At 45.3% G+C, this 24,691-nt stretch overlaps 6 protein-coding genes across 6 annotated transcripts; 2 read left to right on the plus strand and 4 right to left on the minus strand.

Annotated features, from left to right (window-relative positions):
• Nucleotides 1-482: 482 nt before the first annotated feature.
• On the plus strand, nucleotides 483-2,338 carry CLUP02_14083 (9-cis-epoxycarotenoid dioxygenase 1; the record flags this gene model as incomplete). Its single annotated transcript, XM_049293016.1, has 5 exons — nucleotides 483-692; nucleotides 808-931; nucleotides 1,019-1,395; nucleotides 1,458-1,595; nucleotides 1,667-2,338. 5 exons carry the CDS (start codon nucleotides 483-485, stop codon nucleotides 2,336-2,338), a joined length of 1,521 nt encoding a protein of 506 aa, XP_049150162.1.
• Nucleotides 2,339-10,195: 7,857 nt separating this feature from the next.
• CLUP02_14084 (glycosyl hydrolase family 7) lies at nucleotides 10,196-11,733 on the minus strand (the record flags this gene model as incomplete). Its single annotated transcript, XM_049293017.1, has 4 exons — nucleotides 10,196-10,565; nucleotides 10,658-10,870; nucleotides 10,932-11,020; nucleotides 11,095-11,733. 4 exons carry the CDS (start codon nucleotides 11,731-11,733, stop codon nucleotides 10,196-10,198), a joined length of 1,311 nt encoding a protein of 436 aa, XP_049150163.1.
• Nucleotides 11,734-12,703: 970 nt separating this feature from the next.
• On the minus strand, nucleotides 12,704-13,898 carry CLUP02_14085 (myo-inositol 2-dehydrogenase; the record flags this gene model as incomplete). Its single annotated transcript, XM_049293018.1, has 3 exons — nucleotides 12,704-13,429; nucleotides 13,509-13,793; nucleotides 13,857-13,898. The coding sequence occupies 3 exons, from the start codon at nucleotides 13,896-13,898 to the stop codon at nucleotides 12,704-12,706; spliced, it is 1,053 nt and encodes a 350-aa protein (XP_049150164.1).
• A 1,191-nt stretch (nucleotides 13,899-15,089) lies between these two features.
• On the minus strand, nucleotides 15,090-16,828 carry CLUP02_14086 (hexose carrier protein; the record flags this gene model as incomplete). The annotated part of the gene is made up of 2 exons (XM_049293019.1): nucleotides 15,090-16,253; nucleotides 16,331-16,828. The coding sequence occupies 2 exons, from the start codon at nucleotides 16,826-16,828 to the stop codon at nucleotides 15,090-15,092; spliced, it is 1,662 nt and encodes a 553-aa protein (XP_049150165.1).
• Nucleotides 16,829-18,903: 2,075 nt separating this feature from the next.
• Nucleotides 18,904-20,248, minus strand: CLUP02_14087 (uncharacterized protein; the record flags this gene model as incomplete). Its single annotated transcript, XM_049293020.1, has 4 exons — nucleotides 18,904-19,275; nucleotides 19,343-19,723; nucleotides 19,805-20,079; nucleotides 20,200-20,248. 4 exons carry the CDS (start codon nucleotides 20,246-20,248, stop codon nucleotides 18,904-18,906), a joined length of 1,077 nt encoding a protein of 358 aa, XP_049150166.1.
• A 982-nt stretch (nucleotides 20,249-21,230) lies between these two features.
• On the plus strand, nucleotides 21,231-23,672 carry CLUP02_14088 (uncharacterized protein; the record flags this gene model as incomplete). The annotated part of the gene is made up of 7 exons (XM_049293021.1): nucleotides 21,231-21,273; nucleotides 21,345-21,359; nucleotides 21,509-21,664; nucleotides 21,921-21,994; nucleotides 22,351-23,011; nucleotides 23,102-23,213; nucleotides 23,405-23,672. 7 exons carry the CDS (start codon nucleotides 21,231-21,233, stop codon nucleotides 23,670-23,672), a joined length of 1,329 nt encoding a protein of 442 aa, XP_049150167.1.
• Between the last annotated feature and the right edge of the window lie 1,019 nt (nucleotides 23,673-24,691).

Consider the following 24,691-nt stretch of genomic DNA (forward strand, 5'->3'; position numbering starts at 1 on the left):
CCGCAACAGCCAATTGGTATCCAGTTTAAACACGGCAATTGAGAATTCTGCGCCTGGCATGTTACTGAATGATCATCAGTTCGCTATCATTAGGTATTTCACGACAGCGGGAAGCCTGTCGGGACGAAAAATAGTAGTCGTCGGGGTGCAGCCCGGGGTAAAGTGGGGCTCCCGGGCTCACGTGGCGGGGATATTGGCCATCCCACATTTGCCGCTTGCGGGTGATACGAAACTTGATACCAATCCCTCGTGGTCATCGTCTCAAATGATGGAATAGAATAAAGGTTTAAATATCTCCTCTCCGCATCGTAGCAAAGCAGGTTTTCATCCCTCGTCTCGAGGTTTCTAGTATCCTGCCCAACTTTGTATATTCCTTAAAACGTTCTTCTTGTCCCACCCACACCCACGCTCCTGCACGCGCCACCACCACCGACACCGTAAATTCGCAACCGCACCCGAAGAACCACAGCTCAGATCACACAATGGCGGGCCACTTCCGCGCCTCGCTCGCAGACCCACCCGCCAAATCCTTCCCGGATCGGCCCCAGTTCTCGGCCTTCATGAAACCGTGCCGCTTCGAGGGCGAGGTTCGGAATCTGGAGGTCGTCGGCACCGTTCCCGCCGAGCTGGACGGCACGTTCTTCCGAGTGATGCCGGATCCTCAGTTTCCGCCGTTCATTGAGAATGACCCTGTATGTATTTGCGTCGCGATGCATCAATTTCTTTCTTTGCAATTACTTTCTGATTTGCCGTGAAACATTTCATGTTTGTGTTGAAAACTGGGAATATCATCTGATTCGATGTTAGTGGTTTAATGGCGATGGAAACGTATCAGCGTTCTGTTTTCACAACGGCAACGTCGATTTTCAACAGAAATACGTGCGGACAGAAAAGTTTGTCCGAGAACGAGATGCAAATCGAGCTCTCGCAGGTTAGTTAATCACACTCGTCCCTCTCTCTACAAAGGTTTTACGACTTCATACGACTCTGACACGTTGCTTCCCGGCAATGATTACAGGCGCATATCGAAACAAATACACGGACGCAGTCGAATTCAAAGTACGCACCACAGCCAACACAAACATCTTTTACTTCAACAAGTCTCTCCTCGCCATCAAGGAGGACGCACCGCCATATCTCATGGACCCGATCACACTCGAGACAAAGGGGCTCTGCGACTTTGACGGCCAGCTGCCGAGCTGTACTTTTACGGCGCACCCCAAGCTGGATCCCGCTACGGGCGAGCTTGTGTGTTTCGGGTACGAGGCAAAGGGTGACGGAACGCCTGATGTTTGTTATTTCAGTATCGCCCCTGACGGCAAGTTTCTCGAGACTGTTTGGCTTGTTGCGCCTGTTGTTGGCATGATTCATGATTGTGCCGTGACGGATAATTGGGTATGGGCTACTGGGAAAGCAGAAGACTTCGAATGTGTTTGTTTGCTGACTTTCGTTTTCAGGTGTTATTCCCGATGATTCCACAGATATGTGATATCGATCGGTTGAAGGCGGGCGGGGAGCACTGGCAATGGGATCCCAACGTGCCCTTCTATCTAGGCGTCCTACCCAGACGCGGCGCCAAAGGAACCGACGTAAAGGTGAAAACCATACCGCTATCCTCGCCATGCTCTGAGTTTAAAAGCTAACCACATCTCTCTCTACTTCAAAGTGGTTCCGCGCTCCAAACGCCTTTCCAGGCCACACCACAAACGCCTACGAGACCCCCTCAGGCAACATCGTCTTCGACCTGCCCCTCACAGACAAGAACGTCTTCTTCTGGTGGCCCGACGCCGAGGGCAACGCCCCAGACCCGCACGACATCCGCGCCGAGTACGTCCGCTTCGAATTCGACCCGCGCGCCAACTCAGACTCGGCCCTCGACCTCCCCGCGCCGACGCCCGTCCTCCGCCACGACATGGAGTTCCCGCGCATCGACGAGCGCGTGCTGTCCAAGCCGCACCGGCACAGCTTCTTCGACATGATGGATCCCTCGCTGGGCACCGATTTCCCTGCCATCATGCCCGTGCTGGGCGGGGGGCATCCGCTGTATAATTCGCTGGGGCATCTTGACCATGAGAGTGGGAAGTTGGAGGTGTATTATCCTGGGCCGCGGCACATGGTGCAGGAGCCTGTGTTTGTGCCGAGGGGGGAGGATGCGGAGGAGGGGGATGGGTTCTTGATTGGGCTCGTGAACAATTATGGGACCATGTCGAGTGAGTTGCATGTTATTAATACCAAGAGGTTTACGGAGCCTACGGCGGTGGTGAAGGTGCCTATAAGGTTGAGGGCTGGGTTACATAGGAATTGGGTTGACGGGAAGGAGTTGCGGCAGTGTCAATGATGTTTCTGGCGTGGAAGCACGTAGCGAATATGTCACTCGTACATTCAACGATGTCTTTTCAGAAAAGATACCTATATGCAGAAGGAAACGAGCGCATACTATGCAGATACGCCATCGATACCGTGGTGTCAACTGCGTGTTGAAGATGTTAATGAAGAGACTAGATTCTGTCCTTTGACTAGAGTCTAGATCTTCATCCACTGCATTGTCGAACTCACATTCCCTTTCGACATTTTTCGACTAAAGTTACACTATTGTCCCAATAGGTCCTGTCGGATTGGAAGTCCAATTCGACCGCGGCATACAGCCGACTGCGCAGGGGCCAATTAGGGGCCCTATTTACGATTATCGTAGCTAGCCTAACCTACGGTTAAAACCTCCTTTTTACACCTACTACGTAGATATTTATATAGTTTAATTAATCTCTTCGTTAACTATAGTTCGAACTAACTACTTTATAATAGGGATATTAATACTAATTAGTAATTAAATTCGATTATTATAAATCGGTAAGGTATCTTATTATATAGAAAAAACGACCTCTTAATACCGTACGGGATAGGAGATTCGTACTAATTAATTTTATAGAAGTAGATAAAAAAAGAGGTAATTCTTAAATACTATATAGAATTAAGTAATCGTAGCCCTTTATTACTTACGAAAGGTCGACGTTTATTATATTAAAATACGTTAATTAATAGAACTACTTAAGTAACTAGCCTTTTACTATTACCCCAAATAGCTTTTTTATTAAATAACTTTTCTATAACCGGCCCGCGATTAAAAATTAACTAGTTAAATTAAAAAAAAGAAATACTTACGTAACGACTACCTACTTAATTAATTAGCGCAACGAACGAGCTTAATAATATAATATAAAAAAGTATTACGTAATTAAAAAGGGGATTTTTAAACGTAAATATTCTTATTTAGTAATAAAGGTAACCTTATAGGAGCTATTAAGCTAAGAGATTTATAATATATAAAAAAGTCTATTATTATAAGGATCTTATGAGTATAACCTTAAGCCCGTAATTTAAATAACTTCTTTATAGCTCCCTTAACTACTCTTTAAGTATTACTTAGGAATATAATATAGGGGACGGTTTAATAAGGGAGGAGGGGATTTAAAGGTCTTAATAGTATTAAGTTAAGAGTATTACGGATCTTAGAAATTAACTTAAAAAAAAGGCGGCTACTTTAAAGTAGTTTTATAACCTCCTACTAGAATTATTATTAACCTAAGAAAAGGTTAAAAAGACGAGGATTTAAGGGGAGGAAAAAGAATTTTTTAAAGGACCGCTAAAGGGCTTCTTTTTATACTAGCTCCCGGCGCGAGATTATTAATTTCGAAAAATTAACTAAGTAATAAAAGGGATCGCTAGTAAGCGATAATTACCTAACCGTAATTAAGCTATAAAAAAAACTACTTAAAAGATATAAAATAGAGTACTAAGAGGCCGTAAAAAATAAGATTTTTAAAGTATCTAACCCTACTGCGTACGAGTAATAAGTAGGCATTTTTAATAAGTTTTTAAAATTTACGATTTTATAAAAAAGAGGGCTTAACTTCGTTAACCGTATTTAACGGCTTATACGGTTTTTAATAGCTTATATAGCTCTTTTATAAGCCGCACGGCATTTACTTTTAACTATTCTTACGGAATATTACCTTAGAAGAGGTAGGTTAGGGAAAAAAGCTATTTAGAGATTATAAAGAGTACGAGGCTTAAGAGGCTAGAAATATATAAAATAATAGAAATTAGTAACTAATAAAGATCCCGAGACTAATTATTATATCTTCCTATAGTAATATAAACGTTTATTATTATTATTATAAAAAGGAACTACTATAACTTACTTTTTTATACTAAATAAAAAAGAGGATTTTAGTAAGTATAATAGCTAGCGATCTAAAAGGGTAATAGTAATCGCTAAAAATAATAAAAATAAGAGTAATAGCGAGATAGTAAAAAGAAGCGGGAATCTCTTAGACCTTAATAAATTCGTTAAGTAGCGAAAGTACGGATTTATTATAACTAGCGCGCGGATTAAATATATTCTTATTAAAATTAAATACGCTAGTGATTATTAATATAAGTATAAGCTAGAGCACGACCCTTAGTAAGTTAGGGTAAAAAAAAAGAGGATAAAACCCGATCTTAAATAAAATCCTAATCCCTTATAAATAAGTAAATATTAACCCGGATTATTAGGGAATATAGATATATAAAATTGCGGATTAGCTTAATAATAAGTAAATTAACGTAGTATTAATTTATTTAATTAAAGTTTATAAAAAAAAGGGGCTATAGGGGTAACCCCTATTTTATAAGATCGCAAACGACTTTAGCTACTAGCTAGATAAATAGTTTACGAGTATAAGCTTAAAAATCGTAAAAGTAGTTAATAAATTCCTTTATAAACGAGGGGTATTACTAGCGTAATTATAATCGTAAGAGCTATATAAAATACTAATAGCGATAATTATAAAAAAGGAATTCGTACTATAAAACTAGGTATAGGTTAATAGAGCGTATAATCGCTTTAATAAATTTAAAAAAAAGGTAAACGACCTAGATTTCCTCCTTATAATTACTAACAGAAATTTATTATTATAAAAGGATATACCGGGGCAAAATATAGTACTAGAAGTATAATAATTAATAATTCTACTTATTTTAAGTTATAACTTATTAACGTTACTAACGCGAAATTTAGTACCGATTAGCTAATAAAAAAGGAAGTAAACGACCTAAAGTTATTAATAATACGTAGCGACGCAGGGATTGTATATAAATACTAAAAATCTAATAATAAATATAAAGTAATTTATCAACCTTAAAAAGATCTTTTTAAAAAAGAAATTATATTCTAGGGGGAAGTATAAGGTTTTATAAAAAAACCCTAACGATATTTTATAATTATTATAAAAAAGTTAGAATTAGGGAATACTAATATTATTTAGTAATTAATATCGTACTCGTAAGTAAAGCCTCTAATTATTATTACGAAGCGGTGCGTAATCTTAATTAAAACGACTTTTTTAATATAATTAACGTAATCCGAAGCCGCTTCGAGACTTATAATAAGAACCTAGAGCTCCTATTTAAGCTACGAGCGATTTTTTTCGTATTTATAACTAGGATAATAAAAGGTAAATTACGAATAAAGATTTTTAAAAAGCTCATCGATCGAATCGATAAGCTAGCGAAAACTTAGCTAAATAAGGGGATAAATAAGTAAAAAGTTAGATATTTTTATACTATAGTCTAGCGTATACTAAAAGTAAAAATAACTCTATATAAGTTACTTAAAAACTACGAGACGCTTTATTTAAGGCTAAGATCTAGCTTTAATATTAAAATAAAAATACCGCGCTAAACCTACTTCTAAGTATATAACGGCCCTTATTAATAATATTAAGTCGATCGAACGTATAATAAGAAAAGAAAAGAGACTAAATATAGTAATCGCTAATAAAGAGGCCTAGATTTATTAAATAAGTAAAGATTTAACTTATAAGTAAGGTAATAAAAGAGGTAATACTATATTTATAAAATAAAAAAAATTAGTTAAGTAACTATTTTAAAGAAGAGCGTATTAAATCGTATAAATAGTATAAAAAGTTAAGAGTAGTAAATAATAAAACTAGCCCTCGTTAATTTAACTAATTCCTTATTATTTATAAAGGTAGATCTAGGGGTACGGAACTTAATAACGGTAGCTAAAGTAGTAGCTTAAAGTATATACCCCTTATAAAAGATTTAAAAAATAAAAAAGATCTTACCCCCTATATTAATAAATTAGATTATAATAAAATCGACGATATTAACTACTCTTTTTTCGCTCCGTTAGCCTCTAGAAAATATACGAGGCTAAATAAATAGAGGGTAGTAAAAGCTTTTAATAAGTAAGTTTTTATTTATAGATAGTAAGGGAAGGTCCTTTAAATAATAAATACGAAGGCGGCTAAAAGGGCAAATTTAATAAGGCCAAAGCCTATTCTCTTAATAATTAAAGAGAAGACGCTATCTCTTTTAATATTTAAAAAAAAAGAATATAGTACTAAGTAAATCTAAGGGTAGTTAGAGGGGTCCTTTTTATACTACTTAGATCTTTTAAATACTAAGCTTATATAAGTATTTTATATAAGTAAAAGGTATAACTTAGATAATTTTTATAGAATTATCCTAAATACTAAGGTATTATAATAGTTAACTAAAGGAAAAGGGTAATTCTAAGCGCTATAAAAGATTACGCTAGTAATATTTAATACGTTAACGGCGGGTATTATAAGGATTAGTTTTAGCCTAAGTAAGGAAATCGTCGCCCTAGGTATAGTAGAAGTAAAGACGTACTTCGGAATAATAACTTTTTATATTTTACTTATTAATACCTTATTTCTCTTATATTTAAAAAATATAAATTAACTAGGTATTATATTTAATAATACGAGGAATAGAATCTTTAGTAATAAGTACTTTAAAATAGTTAAACGACGATAGGGGTATATATTTATAAAGCTTATTAACGATACGAAGTTAATTAATTACTTAATAGAAAATGAGCTTAGAAAACTATACCGGAAATTCGGGTACCCGTCGGTTACGAAGCTATATAACCTCCTAAAGTAATTAAGTAATAATAATATCGAAATAAGGGTGCTAAAATAGTTAATAAAAGTATATTATTAATACTAAATAAATGCGCAAAGCCTACGCAAATTTAAGTTTAAATTACGTAATAAGCTTAATTTTAATTAAAAAATCGTCGTTAATATTTTCTACTTAAATAGTCGGCTAGTATTATATATAATCGACGTAGCTATATCCTTCTAAGTAGGGCAATTCCTTTAGGATTTATAAATAAAAATAGTATAAGTAGCCCTACGAAAAAACTAGATCGATATATACTAAGGACTACTAAACGGTATTAAAACCGACGCTAGTACTAGCTTTAAGTTAGTAGAATTTAGGGATAATACGACGGCCTACGGTATATAGCTAAAAGTCGTACTTATTAAAGCGCACTATAGTATTAAAAAAGTAGAGAGGGTATATTAATAGTTAAAAAGGGCGTTTAGAATTATTAAAGAGGAAAATCCGAATTTTATTAATAACGAATGCCTCTAGATAGTACTTAAATACTATAACGATATTATAGGGCCTAACGGACTTATATTAACGCTATTAATATTTAGAATATATTTAAAAACGACCTTAGCCTCGCTACCGTTACTAAGTATAAGCTAACGAGCCCGAGTAATTAACAAAATAATATAAGTACTGCGCAAGGTAAGTATAAAAAAGTAAGTTAACGAGGTAATTATTATGCATAATAGGCCTAATATAGGGGATAATTTAAATATATTACTAAATTCGGATATATAAATATAACGCAAAATTACTTAATAATAGGCTAGGCTATATAAGTTAATTTCCGTTAACGAGCGCTCTTATATAGTTATAAAAGATCGCGACTAACTACTTAAAGTATTAATTACGGTAGTTAAACCGTATTATATAAATCCTAACGAGGTAATTTCTAACTTATAAGAAGAAGAAGAGCTAGGGAAAACTATATAACCCGTAATAGAAGTATAAGAAATTATCCTTAATAAAATCGTCGTAATAGTATTAATAAACGACGAAGAAGAGGAAATTACTAAAAAGGTACTAATATTACTAACGAGACGTTATAAAAGACTATAATAGCAAGCCCTAACGCGGCAATTTATTACTAGTAACGAGGTAATTAATACTTTTTATATAATAATAAAAAAAGCCGATTTTAAGCTAGCGGTTAAACTACGTAAAGAAGGCGTAATTATAACTATTAAAAAGCCGTATAAGGGATTAGATCTTATCGAAGTAGATACTCTTCGTAATCGAGGGGTCTATCGATTTATCCTATATAACCTAAAAAAACATATAAACCTCCGTATATTTAAATTATAAATAGTTCGTAAAATTAAAAAGAAAAGAACACCCTAGCCGTATAAGAAGTCTAAATACGTAATTTAAAAATACGGTAACGTTAAAAAAGTAACGCTACTTACCTAATCGCCTACTATATAACGCTATAACTAACGATTAATAATAATACTAATAGTATCGCTATAAAAAAAGGGATACGAGATTTAGAGCCGTAATATTACCTAGGCCTATACCTAATCGGCTATAGGGTTTATAAAAAAAATCCTGGCCTATTTACTAAAGGAAATGGTTAGTAAGTACCCAGAAAGTACGATTATTAAAGTACTTAAGCTATTATATAAACTCGTAGAATTAGGTACTTATTAATAAGCTACTTACTACGATTTTTATATTAATTAACTATTAATAGTTACTTTTACGTACGACCCGTACTTATTAATCGCAGAGTATAAAAGTAACTAATTTAGGATTATTAGAATATAGACCGACGATATATTAGGCCTATTTAATATTAACTTTATAAAAAAGGAGGATAAGGAGCTTTAAAAAGCGGGCTTCGTAATAAAGCTAAAAGAGGTCTTTATAATAAATACCCCCTTAGTATTTAATAGCGGGATTCTTATAATTAAAAAAAAAACCGTCGTTTTTTAATAAAAGAGGTAGGGCGAGAAGATTAATATTATTAATCTAAACGTAACTAATATTAAAAAGTAGTATAAAGCTAAGCTCGTGTAAGGGGTATATATTACGAGTATTTATTAACCTAAAGTAACTTTTAACTACGCTAGGGTAGTATAAGCTATAGATCTAACTAAATAAAATATCGAAGTACTTAATAAGCGGCTTAAGTAGTAGTAAACGAATCTTAATTAAGGTCTCGTTTACTACCTAATCGACCTTATAATTAATAAGCTCTACGTCTTTATTAATAAGTTATTTATAAATAATAACAACCTTACTTCGTAATTAGGGTATATTATTATCCTAGTTAATAAGAGTATAAGCGAGAGCGAATTTACTATATATAGTAATATAATTTATTACTTATTAACTAAAAATAAGTAAGTAATAAGAAGTATATTAGCGTTAGAAATATATAGTATAGTTAATAGCATTAACCTCTCTTACGTAATTTTAATAACGCTAAAGAAGATTACTAATTAAATTAGCCTTTTACTTATTTTAATAGTTATTTATACCGATTTTTACTCGCTATATAAATACTTCGTTAAATTAAGAACGATAAAAAAAAAGAGGCTTATAATCGATATTATAGCCCTTAAGTAATTATATAAAAAGCGCAAGATACTTAAGATCCGTTAGATTAATAATAAAAATAACCTTATAAACGCTTTTATAAAAGTAGTATTAAATAAGGGATTAGAGTAATTTATAAATAATAAAAAAGCTATTATATAAATAAAAGGATAGGTTATATAAAAAGAGTAAAGAAAAAGGGGAAAGGGAGACGACTTAGTAAACGGGCCCGAGGTCGAATTATATTTCTAATTATAATAGTTAAATTAATAAAAAAAAAAGAAAGTTAGTATTAAATTAAAAGTCTAATTCGATTGTAGTATATAGCCGACTGCGCAGGGGCTAATTAGGGGCCCTATTTATAATTATTATAACTAGCCTAACTTACGGTTAGAACCTCCTTTTTATACTTACTACGTAAATATTTATATAGTTCAATTAATCTCTTTGTTAACTACGGTTCGAACTAACTACCCTGTAATAGGGATACTAACAGGTCCAAACCGAATGTTGGACCACGCAACTTTACTATCGAAATATTAGCTACCGAAAAAGTCTCTCGTACCGAACCCTCTATAGACTCATGCGTTAGGATAATATCTCTCAACCTCTTGAGGTTCCGGTCCGTTACCCCATGAAGGACAAGGTCCTCGCTCCGCTCCTAGAAGACCCGCACGATCCGGCGGGAACGTAGAATCGAGCCAAAGGTTATTGGCCCAGTGCTAGTTGACAAAATCAGCTCCCCTTCAAGAAGGGCGAGGGCTCTTGTGACTGGTGATGGACTCACATCATTCGAGATGGACATTGTCAGAACCATGGGGCGTCGTAGGGCCTCATTGTGACGCGAGTAGCCGCCGACTTGAGCGAAATACTCGGGATCTTGAAAGTTCGTGGGCAGAGCTTTGCAGTAGTCAGGACTCAGGCCGCTGGCGTTTGGGAATCCGGAATAAGATGTCGCGGGTGTTTCGATCCTCTTTCCATCTTGGATGAAGAATTGCTTGACGTTGTCCTCGGAGAACTGTGTCACTACCCTATGCATATTATTTGTATCAGCAGTCACTCAGGGATCTTGTGCGGTTCTGGAAAAAACAGTATGGTCGACGCCATCGGGAGAGTTTCTTACGTGAATTTCCTACTTGTATCCACGGTCTTGAACTTGCCATAGAACTCCTTGTCGCCAAGTCTGTATGGGTTGTAGTCGCAACCGAACTTGTCACATAGAACTTGGCCCGAACCCCCTGTGTTGGCAGCATCACAGTCCGTAGTTTGGCAGACTTTATAGCCAGTGTCGACGCAAGGTTTCGAGATCATGGAGTATGAGTGAGCATTGGAGTTCCTGGAAGTTTCGAGACATGCTTTTAGTCCTTTCTTCTGATAAAGCGTACCAAGATCCTTACCAGACGTCAAATTCAGCACAGCAAGCGCCGTTATTCCCTGTTCCACGGACCTGGTCTGTCTCTGAGGGCACCCAACCCTCGACGTTTGCCTGCATCAGTGGGCCCAGTCAGTTGAGACACAAAATGAAAGATGCTAAATAAACATGATAACGTAGATACTCACCTTTCCCCCGACGAACCGATTACTCCTCGGACAACTCGCATCACAATATCCAGTCCCGTACTTCGCCCCCGCCTCATTAGTAGGATACCTCGCCATGCCACCATCAGGCTCCATAGCCACAAAGTACAACGCACTGTTGATAGCACACTCAACAGACGACAACTCAACATCAAAAGCGAGTTCACTCTCCATCAGCACAAAAGTCTGGTACCGATCCGTCCCACCCGGCTCCAACAGAAAGATGCGCGAGTTGACGTTGGAAGAAAAGGCATATTGCGTCACAAACTTTTGCGACAGGCTGTTGCCCCCAGTGGTGATGCCGTACCCGTCTCTATAGCTCTGCGCGTCTGCTCCCTCGAGGGCGCAGGTTAATGTGCAGGAGGCGGTCGTGTTGCACTGCGCGAGGTCCCATTGGTTGCCGGTGTAGCAGTTGCTGATGCTGTTTGCGTTGCGGATCCAGCGCCATTCTGCGTCGAGAACGACTTCTGCATCGATGGTGGAGCAGAAATTGGTTCCGTTGGGGGATTTGCTGCAGTTTTGCCAGGAGAGTTTTGGGTGTTGTTCTTGGACTAGGTTGCCTACTTTCTGAGCAGCCGCCACGGTTGCGAGGGCGAGGATGATGGTGGGTAGAGGATGCATAGTATTCCGCTGGAAATACTGAGATTGAATGCTTGTGGGACGATGAAGACAATTGTCAGATTGAAGGCAGCAAAGTAAACTTTCTACCAGTTAGCTAGAGATTCATGGGTACTTTATGTACTAGCCAGCTGGATATTTGGATAGTTCGTATCGAAGTTGTACTATCATTGCAAAAGACATATAGAAAGAAGTATTTCTACAACCACAGCAGGGAATTAAAGCAGATTGGAGTATCGATGTGGTCATCAGGAGGACCAGTGCAGCTCGTAAATGTAAGGTGCCGGAAGGTGCTCCTCCTTGCGGCCGACACCAACGAAAATACGTTCTCGGCAAAGCTTAATCTAACAAAATGGTGTGATGGCTGCTGACGGAGGATCCGGTTGAATATAGGAGAGAGCCGTTGCTGACGCATCATGATCTTGTAGAGGGCCCAAACTCATCGGGCGTCACAACCTGCAGGTCGGTCCTAACATGGTAGTATTTGGATTCGTGCTACATGAAGATGCTACTCGAGGAAACCTCCTGAATACGGTCTCAGAGGATGGAGAAAACAGACAGATGAATTCGAAATAAGGTTGCTCCGCTACTGGTAATACAGTTGGGGATGACCCTGAGTTGGGGGGGGGGGGGGCGGGCGACGCTGACCGGAAAAGTGGACCGCCTCAGCACCGGAGCCCGGTGAAGTGGAGTTTGGGTGATCGGCGAGCGGGAGTTGGCCGAGGCCGGAAAATACGTATCATTCCCGCACTGCAAAAGGTAGGGTATCTCCCGGTCCACTGAGCTTTGAAAGTGTGTGTCAACCGTTGGCTTGACCTCAATCCCCACTGAAATTCGCCTTTCGAGCGAGCGCGCTTGCCTAAGTTATTCTTGGGACTCGAAGCCAGTACCTGAGTATTCGAACTTTCTATTCAACTAGAGCATGTATTGCAATTGTTCCAATCTACCTAATCATGGGATCCCCCTCTGTCCTCTAGATACGCTCTCCCTTTTCATTAAACCTCTGAACCTCTCCTGTGAGAAGAGCGTCCTGCAAAGCGCGGCCAATCTCCATAACCTTGACACCCTTCTCAAGAGGCAGCGGAACTGGCTTGTTCCTGAGAACCGACTCAGTGAACTCATTCGCCTCCAGCGCAAAAGCGTCTTCAAAGCGCTGCCAGTACTCAGGCTGCACCTCATTCCGGATACCAAGCTTATCCGCGACAACGACATTATTGGCCCTCGGGACAACATTCACCGAGACTTTCCCCTCAGTGCCCGTGATCTCGGTACAAACGTCGTGACCGTGGGCCTGCGTGCGCGAGCAGTAAAAGTAGGCAATCTTGCCGCCCCAAAACTCAACGACGCCGACGCCGTTATCGACGTCGTTCATCTGCGCGAGCTCCGGGTGGTGCTGCAGCGTGCCCGTCGCCCAGCACGACTTTGGAATCGGGTCAGAGAGGTACCACAGTGAGAGGTCAATGTCGTGGATGGCGCAGTCGACAAAGATGCCGCCGTTGCGCGGGGCGTAGCGCACGAAGAAGCCGGTGTTGTCGAGGAGGTCGCACGTGTTGGAGCGAACGATGAAGGGGCTGCCGATGGCCTTGTTGTCGAAGATCTTGGTGGCGGCGTCGCGGTAGGAGGCGTCGAAGCGGCGGGAGAAGCCGGCCATGACTTTGAGGTCTGGACGGGCTTTGGCGGCGTCGACGCAGGCTGCGATCTAATATGACGGAGAGAGATTAGCCCAAGGGCCGGGAATTATGTCTGTCAGGTCGCAATGGGATGAAAGCTGATCGTACCTCATCCATCTTCGTACTCAAGGGCTTCTCACACAGCACGTGGAGACCCTTCTTAATAGCTGCTAATGTTTGGCTTGCGTGGACATCGGTGCTGGTGGAGATCCACACAGCTTGAAGCCCCGGGTGGGAGATCATCTCCTCATACGAGCCGTACACTGTGACGTTGAACTCCTTGTATTCCTCAAAGGAGCGCGCCCACTCCAGCTCGTGGGCTTCGGTACTACAAACTGCCACTACAGAGGCTCTCGGGACGCGGTAGATGAGGTTCTGAACATGGCGACGACCCTATGTTTGTTGTCAGCCGGGGCTCTTTTCTTCGTGTTGTTGTGACGAATAAGAATTTCTGACCATTCGTCCTAATCCTGCCACTGCGATTCTGAGAGGTTCCATAGCTGCTGATGTGTTGCGAATGCGACAGATTGTGGGTGTTTCGAGGGCGAAGGTCTGGCGAGTTGACTTCTTGATGGTGCGATCAAGCCTCTGGACTTCATCTCTGCAGATGCCATGCTATTTATCCTCCATGGACCCAATACCATCTACTGCTCACGGCGAGAGGAATATGAATTCCGTCGTGAACCCGCCAGGAAACATGTCGAGATGCCTTTGCGACGTATCAAGGCAACTGACCTCGCGTAGATATTTCCTCTCCTGACGAAAAGAGAGATTGAGACGCGAGTACAACTCTCGGTGGCGCATAAGGTGCGAGGGCCACAGCTCCCCTCAAAGCTCTCCCCCGCATCATGGGGCTACCTTCTTCCACGCCGTCCGAAGAAGACCGACGGGATGAATGAGTTTATCTGGGGAAATGGTTCAGTTGGACCCTCTTGAGGGGCCAGTCTGGTCTGTCTGCCAGCGTGTAAGTCATTGGAGTTCCTTCGGCCATTACTCGGTGCAGCCGCCCCTTCCCCCGCGTACGGGGATGCATGATGGATGTGTGGAGGAGATTGGGGTGATGAGGGGAAAAGGGCGGGCCGGTCGTCGATCAGTCCAAGACCATCGCCGACGCCTACCAAAATAGGTAATTTGGTCTCTGTCCTCCAGCGAAAGCGAAGTCTGGCTAGAAAGTGTGGCGTTTCAGGAGCAACCCAATGACGAGGGGTGAAATGTAAGCGGCGTCTACAAGATTTGTGTAGTCGGATATCTGCCGGATTGTGAGTGCCGTGTCTTCTCTGTCCTTGGCCGGTTCCTTCAAGTTCCTATGGCTGAAAGGAAGAATTCCAGGTTGTGCCGCGATTCAAGTCAGTTAATGTGTTCCTGACATGTATGAACGTGCCAATTTCGGCCAGGAACCCGCATCCTGCTGAGACCACACAAGGGTCAAATGGCTTAATGTTGCCATAGCCTGCCCTTTCGCTGGCCACCTAATAACGCCACATTAGTGCCATAGGTAATTCAAAGATCGTTCTGATCAGTGTAAATCACTTCAGGGGAGAATGCTTGTGAGTTTGAAATGGTATCTTGATATTCATATCCCATAGCCCGTAATCGTACTAGTAAATGTACAAAGGTGATCAAAACAAAAGCCTGCCTAGAGTGATGCCATGAGAAACGCCTCCCGTAACTAGATGTTGCTATGCTTGATCAAACAGAGTACTTGGCTCCCTCCACACCAGCACCGCCTTGCGGTTGCGCACGCTGAGCGAGAATCTGCTGCCTGATGATATCCTTCTCCTCCTGCGCAGAAGTATCCTTGAAAACCTCGTCCATCTGCTCTAGCGTCCTGCCCTTGGTCTCCGGGACGAGGAAGAAGGCCCAGACGGAGGAGAGGAAGCACCAGGCTCCGAAGAAGACATAGGTGCCGAACCCGAGCTTGTCCATCATGGGCGGGGTCGCGACGCCGACGATGAAGTTGAAAAGCCACACGGTTGCGGTAGCCAGGGCGACACCTTTGGAGCGGTGTGAGTTGGGATAGACTTCCGCCGGGAGGGCCCAGCCCAGGGGGGAGTAGGAAACTCCATAGAGGAGAACGAAGAGGAAGGCCATAGCGACGGCGGCCCAGCCCGCAGCGGTATTGGCGCTCCAGTTCTTGGAATATACACCTGTGAGGATTGCCATGATGCCCCATGAGGTGCCACCGCCCAGACCACCGAAGATTGCCAGCGGTCTGCGTCCCACTTTGTCGATAACGAAGAAGCACACGCACACGGCGACGAGCTGTAGGACGTTGAATACACCGGACATGACGAGCGCCATCTCCTCCGACTGTCCGAGGGACTGGAACAAGGTCGGGGCGTAGTAAATAAACGCGTTTATTCCGCTTAATTGTTGGAATACGGCCACGCCGACGGCGACCGCCGTACGACGCCAGAGACGCGGGGAGAAGAGGTCCAGCCAACCAGCGAGTTCGAGTCTCAGGCCACGTTTTCCGGGGTGGTACTTCTCCTGCATGATCTTCTGCACTTCGACCTCACTGATGATGCCACGGTGCTCAGTCTGAACGCGGTGGTCGTCGGCGGGCAGTCGGCGGAGGCGGACGAGGGAGTCGAGAGCTTCCTGGGGCCTGTTGACGAGGGCAAGCCAACGAGGAGAATAGGGGTAGAAGAGGATGCCGATGCCGAGGCCGGTCGCGCAGACCATCTGGAGACCGAGAGGGAGACGGAAGGCGATCTCACCGGTCATGTGACGGGTTCCGTAGGTAATGAAGAAGGAGACGACGACCCCGAGGACGATGGAGACAGATTCGAGCACGAGAAGAGTTCCTCGGAGGTTAGGTGGTGCAATTTCGGAAATGTAGATTGGAGAACCCTGTCATCGAGATTCGTTAGCCAGCGTTCATTCTCACCATGAGACAAGACGGTTTCAAGAAGGAGACTTTAACTCACCATTGCAAGTGTTCCGACGCCAATGCCACCGATAGTCCGGCCAGTGACCAAAACTCCATAATTCGGCGCAGCGGTCTGCATGATAGCACCAATGTTGAAGATGACCACAACGGCCGCTAGCGCCCTCTTACGGGAAATTTTGTCGGCCAGCGTAGGCATGAACAAACACCCGAGGAACGCACCAAACTCGAGCATGCCCGTCATGAATCCCTTGCCAAAGGGTGTTGCGGCTTGTGGGAACACGTCGTGGAACTGCTTCATGACGTTGATGATGGAGATAACACCCTGATCGTAGCCAAAGGAGAAGCCACCCAGAGACGCCAGGAGGGCGGCACCGCCAACGTACGGAGAATCGGCGAGGCCACGGAAGCCACTGCGGCCGTAGGATACGTCCTCGGCGGGGTTGAGGTTGATTTCGACATTGTCGATGAAGTCCTCAACGTGTTCGGGGTTGTCGAGGCTTTTGGCCTTTTTCAGGGAGTCTGAGCTGTTCGCCATGGTTGCGATCTGATGGGTGTTGATGTGTGCTCTAAGGAGGAATGAGGATGAGACCACGGGGATGAGGCAATCACAGCCGCGGAGGGTAGTATTTGACAATGGATGATGGGGTCAGAATGGGATGAAGATCAGAAGTCAGCTGAGACGAAGAGGCTCTTATATACTAAATACGTTTCTGGGGGGCTTGGTGTTGAGGACTAGGTAGATGGACTACCAACGGGTCGCGCAGCATTAGACTAGGACACGACAAGAACCGGATTTCTGGGGAACCCCATCCGTTTACAGACTAGGGGGGCTCCTGCAATGTTGTGTGAGTGACTGAGGGCGTCGAGGGTTCGTGCCAGGACTATCTGTCAATTTCCCGGCGACGACAGACTGCGGGCAGCATTAACGCTCTCCACCGGCAGAGTGGAACACACGGCCCTCAGGTTGCATCTCTCCCCCACGGGGAAGTGTGGAGTCTCCCTCCATGTTGTGCAAACCTTCGAAGCCTTTTTCGGCGAAGGGCATGGAGAGGAGGGTAACGGTGGGTGGTGTGGGTGACTCGCACGCACTCGAGGCTTCGGTCTGAAAGTGGTGAGCAAAGAAGGCAAACAGTGGGCTGAGAGTCAGGACCAAGACCATCATCAAAGACAGCGAATATCTCATTGGTTAGACCTAGGCTTAGACTGCCTGCGGGCTGCGGCTGGGCGTCATGATAGCGGTCTTTTGGCCGAAGGGTTTCCTTTTCAGGAACCCGTCGGCGATGAGGCCTTGCCCGCCCCCCTCAGCCGCCCCGCGACGCTAATGTCCATTCTTAGTATAGTGCTATATTCTGACTTTCTGAGACATCAAAGGAGCCCGGTCAGGGGTGCTTGGTTGGCTGGAGTCGGGGAGTCGGGCGCTGAGTTGATGAGACTTTGCCAAGGGGGATCAATAATGGTCCGCTGAGCACCCAACCGATGTTGTGGACTTGTTGTCAACTTGGAGGAAACTGGATTGAAGCGTTTGGTTGTTCTTAATCAACCTGTGATGACGACATGGGCTCCATCTTGCCAAATGTGTTTTTTTGCTAGGGCCGGGGTTAGTCGGGATACAATCCCGCGCCCGTCGAGAGAAACCGGAGCCTCTTGCCCCCCGGGGTTACATCCTTGGAGTTCATCGCTCTGCTTTAGGCCATTGGAGTAGGTGATCACCCTTGCGGACTACATAACCCGCGGGATTCGATTTCCGACAACACGCATACCAAATGGGACCTCTTAAGGAAGGGTTCATCCCCCAGCATTTCTATGGGCTCTGAATGCGATGAGAAGATTCTACGAGGCGCCTTGGTCAACTTCCGACAAAGTTCAACCAAATGTGAGTTTTGCTAGGAGTGAGTTGCCCTGTTGGAGAATCCCGCGGGTTTCTGTCCAATGCGGCGGTGTCAGACACCACCAACAACGAATCAGGGAATTTCAGGCACGAGGGTGCCAAGGACTACCCCTACTCCGATCCCGCTCGCTCCCGAATAAGTAATTTCCCGACTTGCTGCTTTCGATTTCGTAGGCCTTCCAACGTGGAATCATGGGTATATAATCTGTTCGAGTTACAATTGGTAGACGTGGGCGATGATGGGGTCGACTGGGGCTTTGAAGATGGATCATTCGGCCAAACGCCAACCAGCTGAGAGCTCAGGCTCTCGCTAATTGACATTTATGTGCTGACTTACAAGGGAATCTGAAACTACGTCATTCATTAACCAGGGCGCATTTGATTGTGGATTGCGATACTGCGATTAGAACGCGCGTGAAGACCAAAGAAATAGATCGAAGTCGAGTCAATTATTAACTCACTGGCCCCGTGACCCCGGAACCCACCCGATATCATGACAAGGGCGAGATAATGACGAAGAACCACGTTGTTTTTACTATCAAACGTGTCTAATTCGAGCACACATGCCCCCCACGCGACTATGAACATGCAAGATTTTGAAACATCGTCAATTCATCAAAGCAAAGTTAGCTCTAATGTCGTCACCAAACATCAACGCGCCTACGTTCCCATCCACTACATAAGACGCGCGATTCTATGCTCATTTTACTCCATCTCGATCTCTACAGCTTAGCACTATCAATGCGCTTGCCTGACTCATCGAAATCAATCTTCTTCCCAGTGATCAAACTCTCCTGCAGCGCGCAACCAATCTTGACGGCGTTGACAGCACCGGCGAGCTTCATGGGCGGCTCGGTGTTGTTCAAACAGCACGCAGTGAACTCGTTGGCCTCGGTGATGAAGGCCTCACGGAAGCGGCCATAGTAGTCGGGAGGAATCTCGCGACGGATACCTGTGGGCTCGTAGAGGTTGACGAGGTTCAGCTGGGGCTGTGTGTTGACGGCGACCTTGCCGCTTGTGCCAAAGATTTCGGTCGTGTCTTCTTGGCCGGCGGCCATCATGCGGGAGCAGAAGAGTTGCGCAATCTTTCCACCCTGTAGTCGCATATGATTAGCTTATGTTCCATCTACCGCAAAGTCTAAGATTATCGGGAGAACTTACGTAGAACTCAACGACAGCGACGGCGTTATCCCTATCATTATGCTTTCTCAGACCCTCCTGCACAGCTGTGATACCAATAGCAGACACGCTCTTGACGACGCTATCCTCGCCGAAGAACCAAAGCGCTAGGTCAATGTCGTGAATAGAGCAATCGACAAAGATACCACCGCTGAACTCGGCGTAGTCGACGAAGAAGCCGGAGGGGTCGAGCTTATCGCAGGTCTGTGAGCGGAAGACGGAGGGCGCACCGATGTCGCCGCGAGCCACTCGTGTGAAGGCGTCTCGGTAGGATGCATCGAACCGGCGTGAGAATCCGCAGATGACCTTTTGGCTGGGGTTCTTGATGAGGGACTTTTCGTACGCCGTGACGACGGATTGCGACTGTGTGACAGATGGTAATTAGTCTCCTGACTCTGCTACTTTCAAGGGGTGGCATGGAGTGGATTCTAAGTATGAACGTACGATATCGACGCTTGTGCTAAGAGGCTTCTCGCACAGAACGTGTAGGCCCTTCTCGATGGCCTTAATGGCCTGCTCGGCGTGTACCGTGGTGGCGCTGGCGACGATCACAGCTTGTAGTGTCGATTCCTTGCGCAACATCTCGTCGTAGTCGAGGTACGTTCGCAGAGGGCCAAACTCTGCGACGGCGGCATCGAGTTCAGCTTGCACCGGCGAGCTGACGGCGATGAGGTCGGCCTTTGGTGTCAGGGTCGCAAAGTGTCTGGCGTGTCGCAAACCTATTTGATTCAATTGTGGTCAGCCCATGTAGGAGTCGCTCGAGCTCAGCACTAGAGCTTGCTTCTTCGCTGAGGTAGCTATGAGAGCTACCCCTCGGTGGAATGAGGGGCGAGACATACCCATGCGCCCGAGTCCGGCGACGGCAACGTTGAGCTTTTCTCCGGCCATGTTGTTTTGATTGCGAATATTTCAAGAATTGATGTGTTTTTGGGGTTCAAGAGAGTCAATTGAGTTTCAAATCTCGCAATTCGTCAAGGTACACGTATGGATAAGAGGTAGAGAGACCACAGCAATACAGCTCAGCTTTCAAAGTCGAGGAGCTTTGGGTGAATACGGTCTCTTTTATCATCGGCGACTCCTGCTCTTCTTGGTTCCTTCTGGAAAGTCCCTATCAAGCCAAATGGACACGTCTGAACGACTCGTTCCAAGACACCGAACGCCATCCCAACGCCGGCGGGCAAGAGTCTCGTAGAGCCCTCCAACACCTTCGAAACTCGGCATCTCCATCGGCGCCTCTTACCGGATACGGTAATCAATTACTGTCGTCCCCAGATTTAGATCGCCTCCCCAAAGTTGGCGGCAACTTTGTGGGGGAAGAGGGCTTGAGGGTGCGGGGTAGTTTGAACACATAAGACCGGTTGGTCCTATTTTCTATGAAGAGTTACACCGCATGTTTTTGGGTATTTGTCTTTTGTACTCTCCGAAGACCGAGGGCGCTTAATGCACGTTCATCTTTGTGGACTTGAGTTGTCTGTTTGCGCCGGCCACGTTTCACGGGACCAGACGGATGCATCGGCGAAGCCAAGTTTCTCCACACGTCTGAGATTACTTCTTCCAGCAAGCGTCGCCGATGCTCCGCTTCTTTCTTTCCATCCTCCTACTCTCTGTCCGCCTATCTTGGCCCCCGCCGACGATTTCGACTCCCCACACCTCCTGAACCACGGACCGCAAACCAGGCGAGACTTGCCCTTCCGAGTTCGAAGAGGAAAACGACATAATATCCCCATCCCACCGGCCGGCGACAACAAGCAGGTGTCACTTTGTCAGATCAATTTTGGAGGGCCAGCAAGCTGTATCCGTAGCCGTGGTCAATCTGCGTCAGCAGTGCCCCGCGCTCATCCCCGCGGGAGATGCCAAGCGCCACGAAGCCATGTGCAAGATGCAAAGGTATGTGCCCGGGCGCGCGCGTGCGCGTGTCTCCATACCCTCGTGACCTTGTTCAGGGTTCCACTGGTCTGACGTCAACTTATCTGGGGTAAAACAGAGCGACATGAGAAGTGTAAGTTGCGTAGAGTTTTATTATCTGAAGCAGTGTTGCCGGGGTTGAGACTGGGGTTGTGATTCTTAGTCGGAAATGATCACAGTTCGCAACCTTTGGCAACTCATCTGAAGTCTATCTGGGTATCTGACAATGATTCGATACTTTAGGCGATGACCAGCAACCCCGTTGTAGTAGATGCGAGAAGCGCAACGTCGAGTGCTTCCGCCCTGAGCGACGACCTTCCTTCCGCCAGGGTTCTACTGCCAACTATGACGGGGCCTTCTCCCGGGAGCAGCGCTGGGTGAACAGTCGGCCTCGAGCTTGTAAGTCTTAGCTACCTAGAAGAGAGTTACCCTGGGGCGATGCCATCGATCTCGACATTCTGACTGGCGTATAAGTCCGGTTCGACAGTCGAGCCCCGAACAGCACTCCTACGCTGACTCAGGAGAAGGACAGCAGCAACGACTCTCCTGCCAGTCATGAGCCATCATTGCCAGATACTCGGGTTGCTGCGAGTGCCATCTTACACGAAACTAGTCGAAATCTTTCCGAGGCACCGGTGCTCGTGAACCATGATAGGGGGGTCGAAGACACTCTACCACCAATACCGACGCCTACTAAACGTCGAAGAACCGAGCCTGCGCCGCAAGATGGTGGACACTTTTTTCCTGCTTCGCCAGCTGGGTCAGGAGCATCAGGGGCCTCTCCCTGGTCAAACACAGCTTTGTCAACTGGGAGAGTGCGATTGAGAGAAGACGATATATCAATTCACAGTCCTCATGCCGTACCTCAAAGCGTCGACCACTTTTCTCCTTCCGCCGGAAGTTACCACACCACGACCCAAGACCATGATCTCGTGGGGAATATACCAAATGCTCCACTACCCGAGGGCATCCAAGAAGCTTGCCTACTGCGGTACTTCGTAGAAGAGCTATCTCAATGGGTTACGTGCCACACAGTTGCAACGGTACCTAAGAAAGTACAATCGTTAACCTTTTCTCGCGTGTAGTTCGACCTCTGCGACGAAGAGAGGCACTTCCAGCTCGTCGTTGTGAGACGCGCACGCTCGTGCCAACCCCTCCGCGACGCCATATTCGCCGTCGCGGCGCGCCATTTATGTCGACATCCCAAATTCCGATCAGAGCCAGGGGGTGGCGGTGTCGTCGTCTACCAGCGCCACCTTCTCCCTGACCTCACGCCGCAGAGTGCCTTCGAGTATATGCTCCGCTGCATACCCGCACTGCACGAGGTCTCAAGCACGCAGGACGAGGAATACCGCGAGAATCTGGCCGCCGCAGCGCTCATTCTTCGCCAGTTTGAGGAGATGGATCCCGAAGAATCCCAAAGCGCGCCGAGTTCAGATTTTGGGACCGCGAACGGGGACGGGAATGGGACAAGTTATGGCAGTGCGAATAGCAATGTCAACTTTATCGATATCACAAAGGCAATTTTGAGGGCCGCTCCGTCATCGCGATGGTCTGGACTTTTGAGCGCCGTGTACTGGGTGGCGGTGAGGCAGGAGATTTACTTTGCACTCACGCTGGGGCGATCGCCCCAGATCACGGCAAGGCCGGACCAGGGCCGTGAAGTGTCGTTTGCTAATCGGTTGATATGGTTTATGTCGGAGGTGGCCAAGTGGAAGATGGGAGACAGGATCGAAGGGGAGTGGGGTAAGTCTTTCACTTGTGCTTTTCTGAGAGACCGCAAAACGTCTGGGGCCGAGCTTTACTCCATTACGATGACTGACGTATACCGTCCAGAGAGACTGAGGGTTGAAGAGAGCATCCTTGCAGTCGAATGTACGCGGCAGTTTATACCCATAATGCAGAGGCCAGCAGACAGGTCTCAAGGCGAAATATTTCCCTTGGTATGGTACGGTTCCGATGTGGAAGTTACTGCGCTACAGCATTTTATCTTGGCAAGGATGATTCTCCTAGCCGAAGATCCTAGTCTACAGTATGCAAACGCTTCCCTGCCTCTCAAAATAGATAGCTACTTTACACTACGCTTCTATGAATCCTTCATGCTTTTTGAGGATTATGCTGACAACTTTGGGCTTCCAGTGGACAAGTCTCCAACCGGCGAGCACATCGAGAGGCCGAACATCAAGTCCGAGAAATGACATTAGAGCTATGTGGTCTAGCTATGCATCATCTAAGAGCACCGCCAAACTTGACCACTGCAGGGATAGGGATCATGTTATACGGGGACTATTTCAACGACCAGTGGGAGAGAGCGGCATTGGTTGGAGTGCTGGAAGAGTGGAAGAGCCACCACGCTTGGCCTGTGAGAAAGGGGTACCAAGCACTCGGTGTGGACTACGTCCCATGAATGTTACAATGGGGAAACCTCTGCACGTATATCGTACACAGGGACAGCGACTGTATCTGTCGAGTGACTCTATGATACCTGTGTCGAATGAGTGAACGATAAGCTGGATTCGGCGTTCTACTTGTCTCATAGGTAGTGTAGCTGCATGAAAGCATCTATTCCAAGGTTGACATTTGCGTTGGATTGGTACTTCCGCGCCATTGACATCAAAATACAGGCGAGACTTTTCTAGCTGCTGGGAACGACATCGACAGTCCTCATTAATCAGACAGAATTCGAAAGTCGAGTGAGTCATGGCCCGGGCTTTCAATGTCAGTGATCTTCACCTAGCGCATTCGTCAAGTTGCGGATCAAGCCAAGACAATAGTTTGAGGGCAACAAAGACTGGAAACATCGATTATTCGACCGGGTAAGCCCGAAAGATCCGCAATGCGCTGTTAGATCCAACATCACTTAAGGTACATAAGGTATGCGACTTCCACAGGGATGTTGACGATCGATGTGTTGACGATGTTTGGTGCCTGACGGAAGGAAAACTGCCAGAAACCAACTGCACTGCGTTGTCCCGATACCTCGGCTCAACAGTCTCGTTACCCCGGTCCGGACCGACCTACTCCTGTGGTGTGACGGGCATCGCATGATCCCAAGGGCGGCATCGTGAGGTTACGCCATTTGCGGGTCTGATTGCCAATTGGGCCCAAAGAGACACGTTTAAACGAATTTCTACCAAATCCTTCACAAAACCTTAGGCCTTGGAAGTTGCAGTTCAAGAACCCAAACTGTCAGTTGCACGTGTACTCCATACTTGTGAAGTCTTTCAATTTTGCTGATCCCCGGCCGGATCCGAAGAACAGTCAACCTCATTGGCGCGCGTCTTTAAGCTTCGGCAATCACCCATAAACATGGCTGGGATATCCCCACACAAATCCCCAGATCTCAACGGCAATGAACTAAGACGCGGGGAATGTGACACTGCCCTCGGCGAGCTTTTGACCGATGTGACGGCCTTTCTATGAGGT

This window comes from Colletotrichum lupini, chromosome 7 (genome assembly GCF_023278565.1).
Source record: "Colletotrichum lupini chromosome 7, complete sequence".
NCBI classification, from domain to species: Eukaryota; Fungi; Ascomycota; class Sordariomycetes; order Glomerellales; family Glomerellaceae; genus Colletotrichum; species Colletotrichum lupini.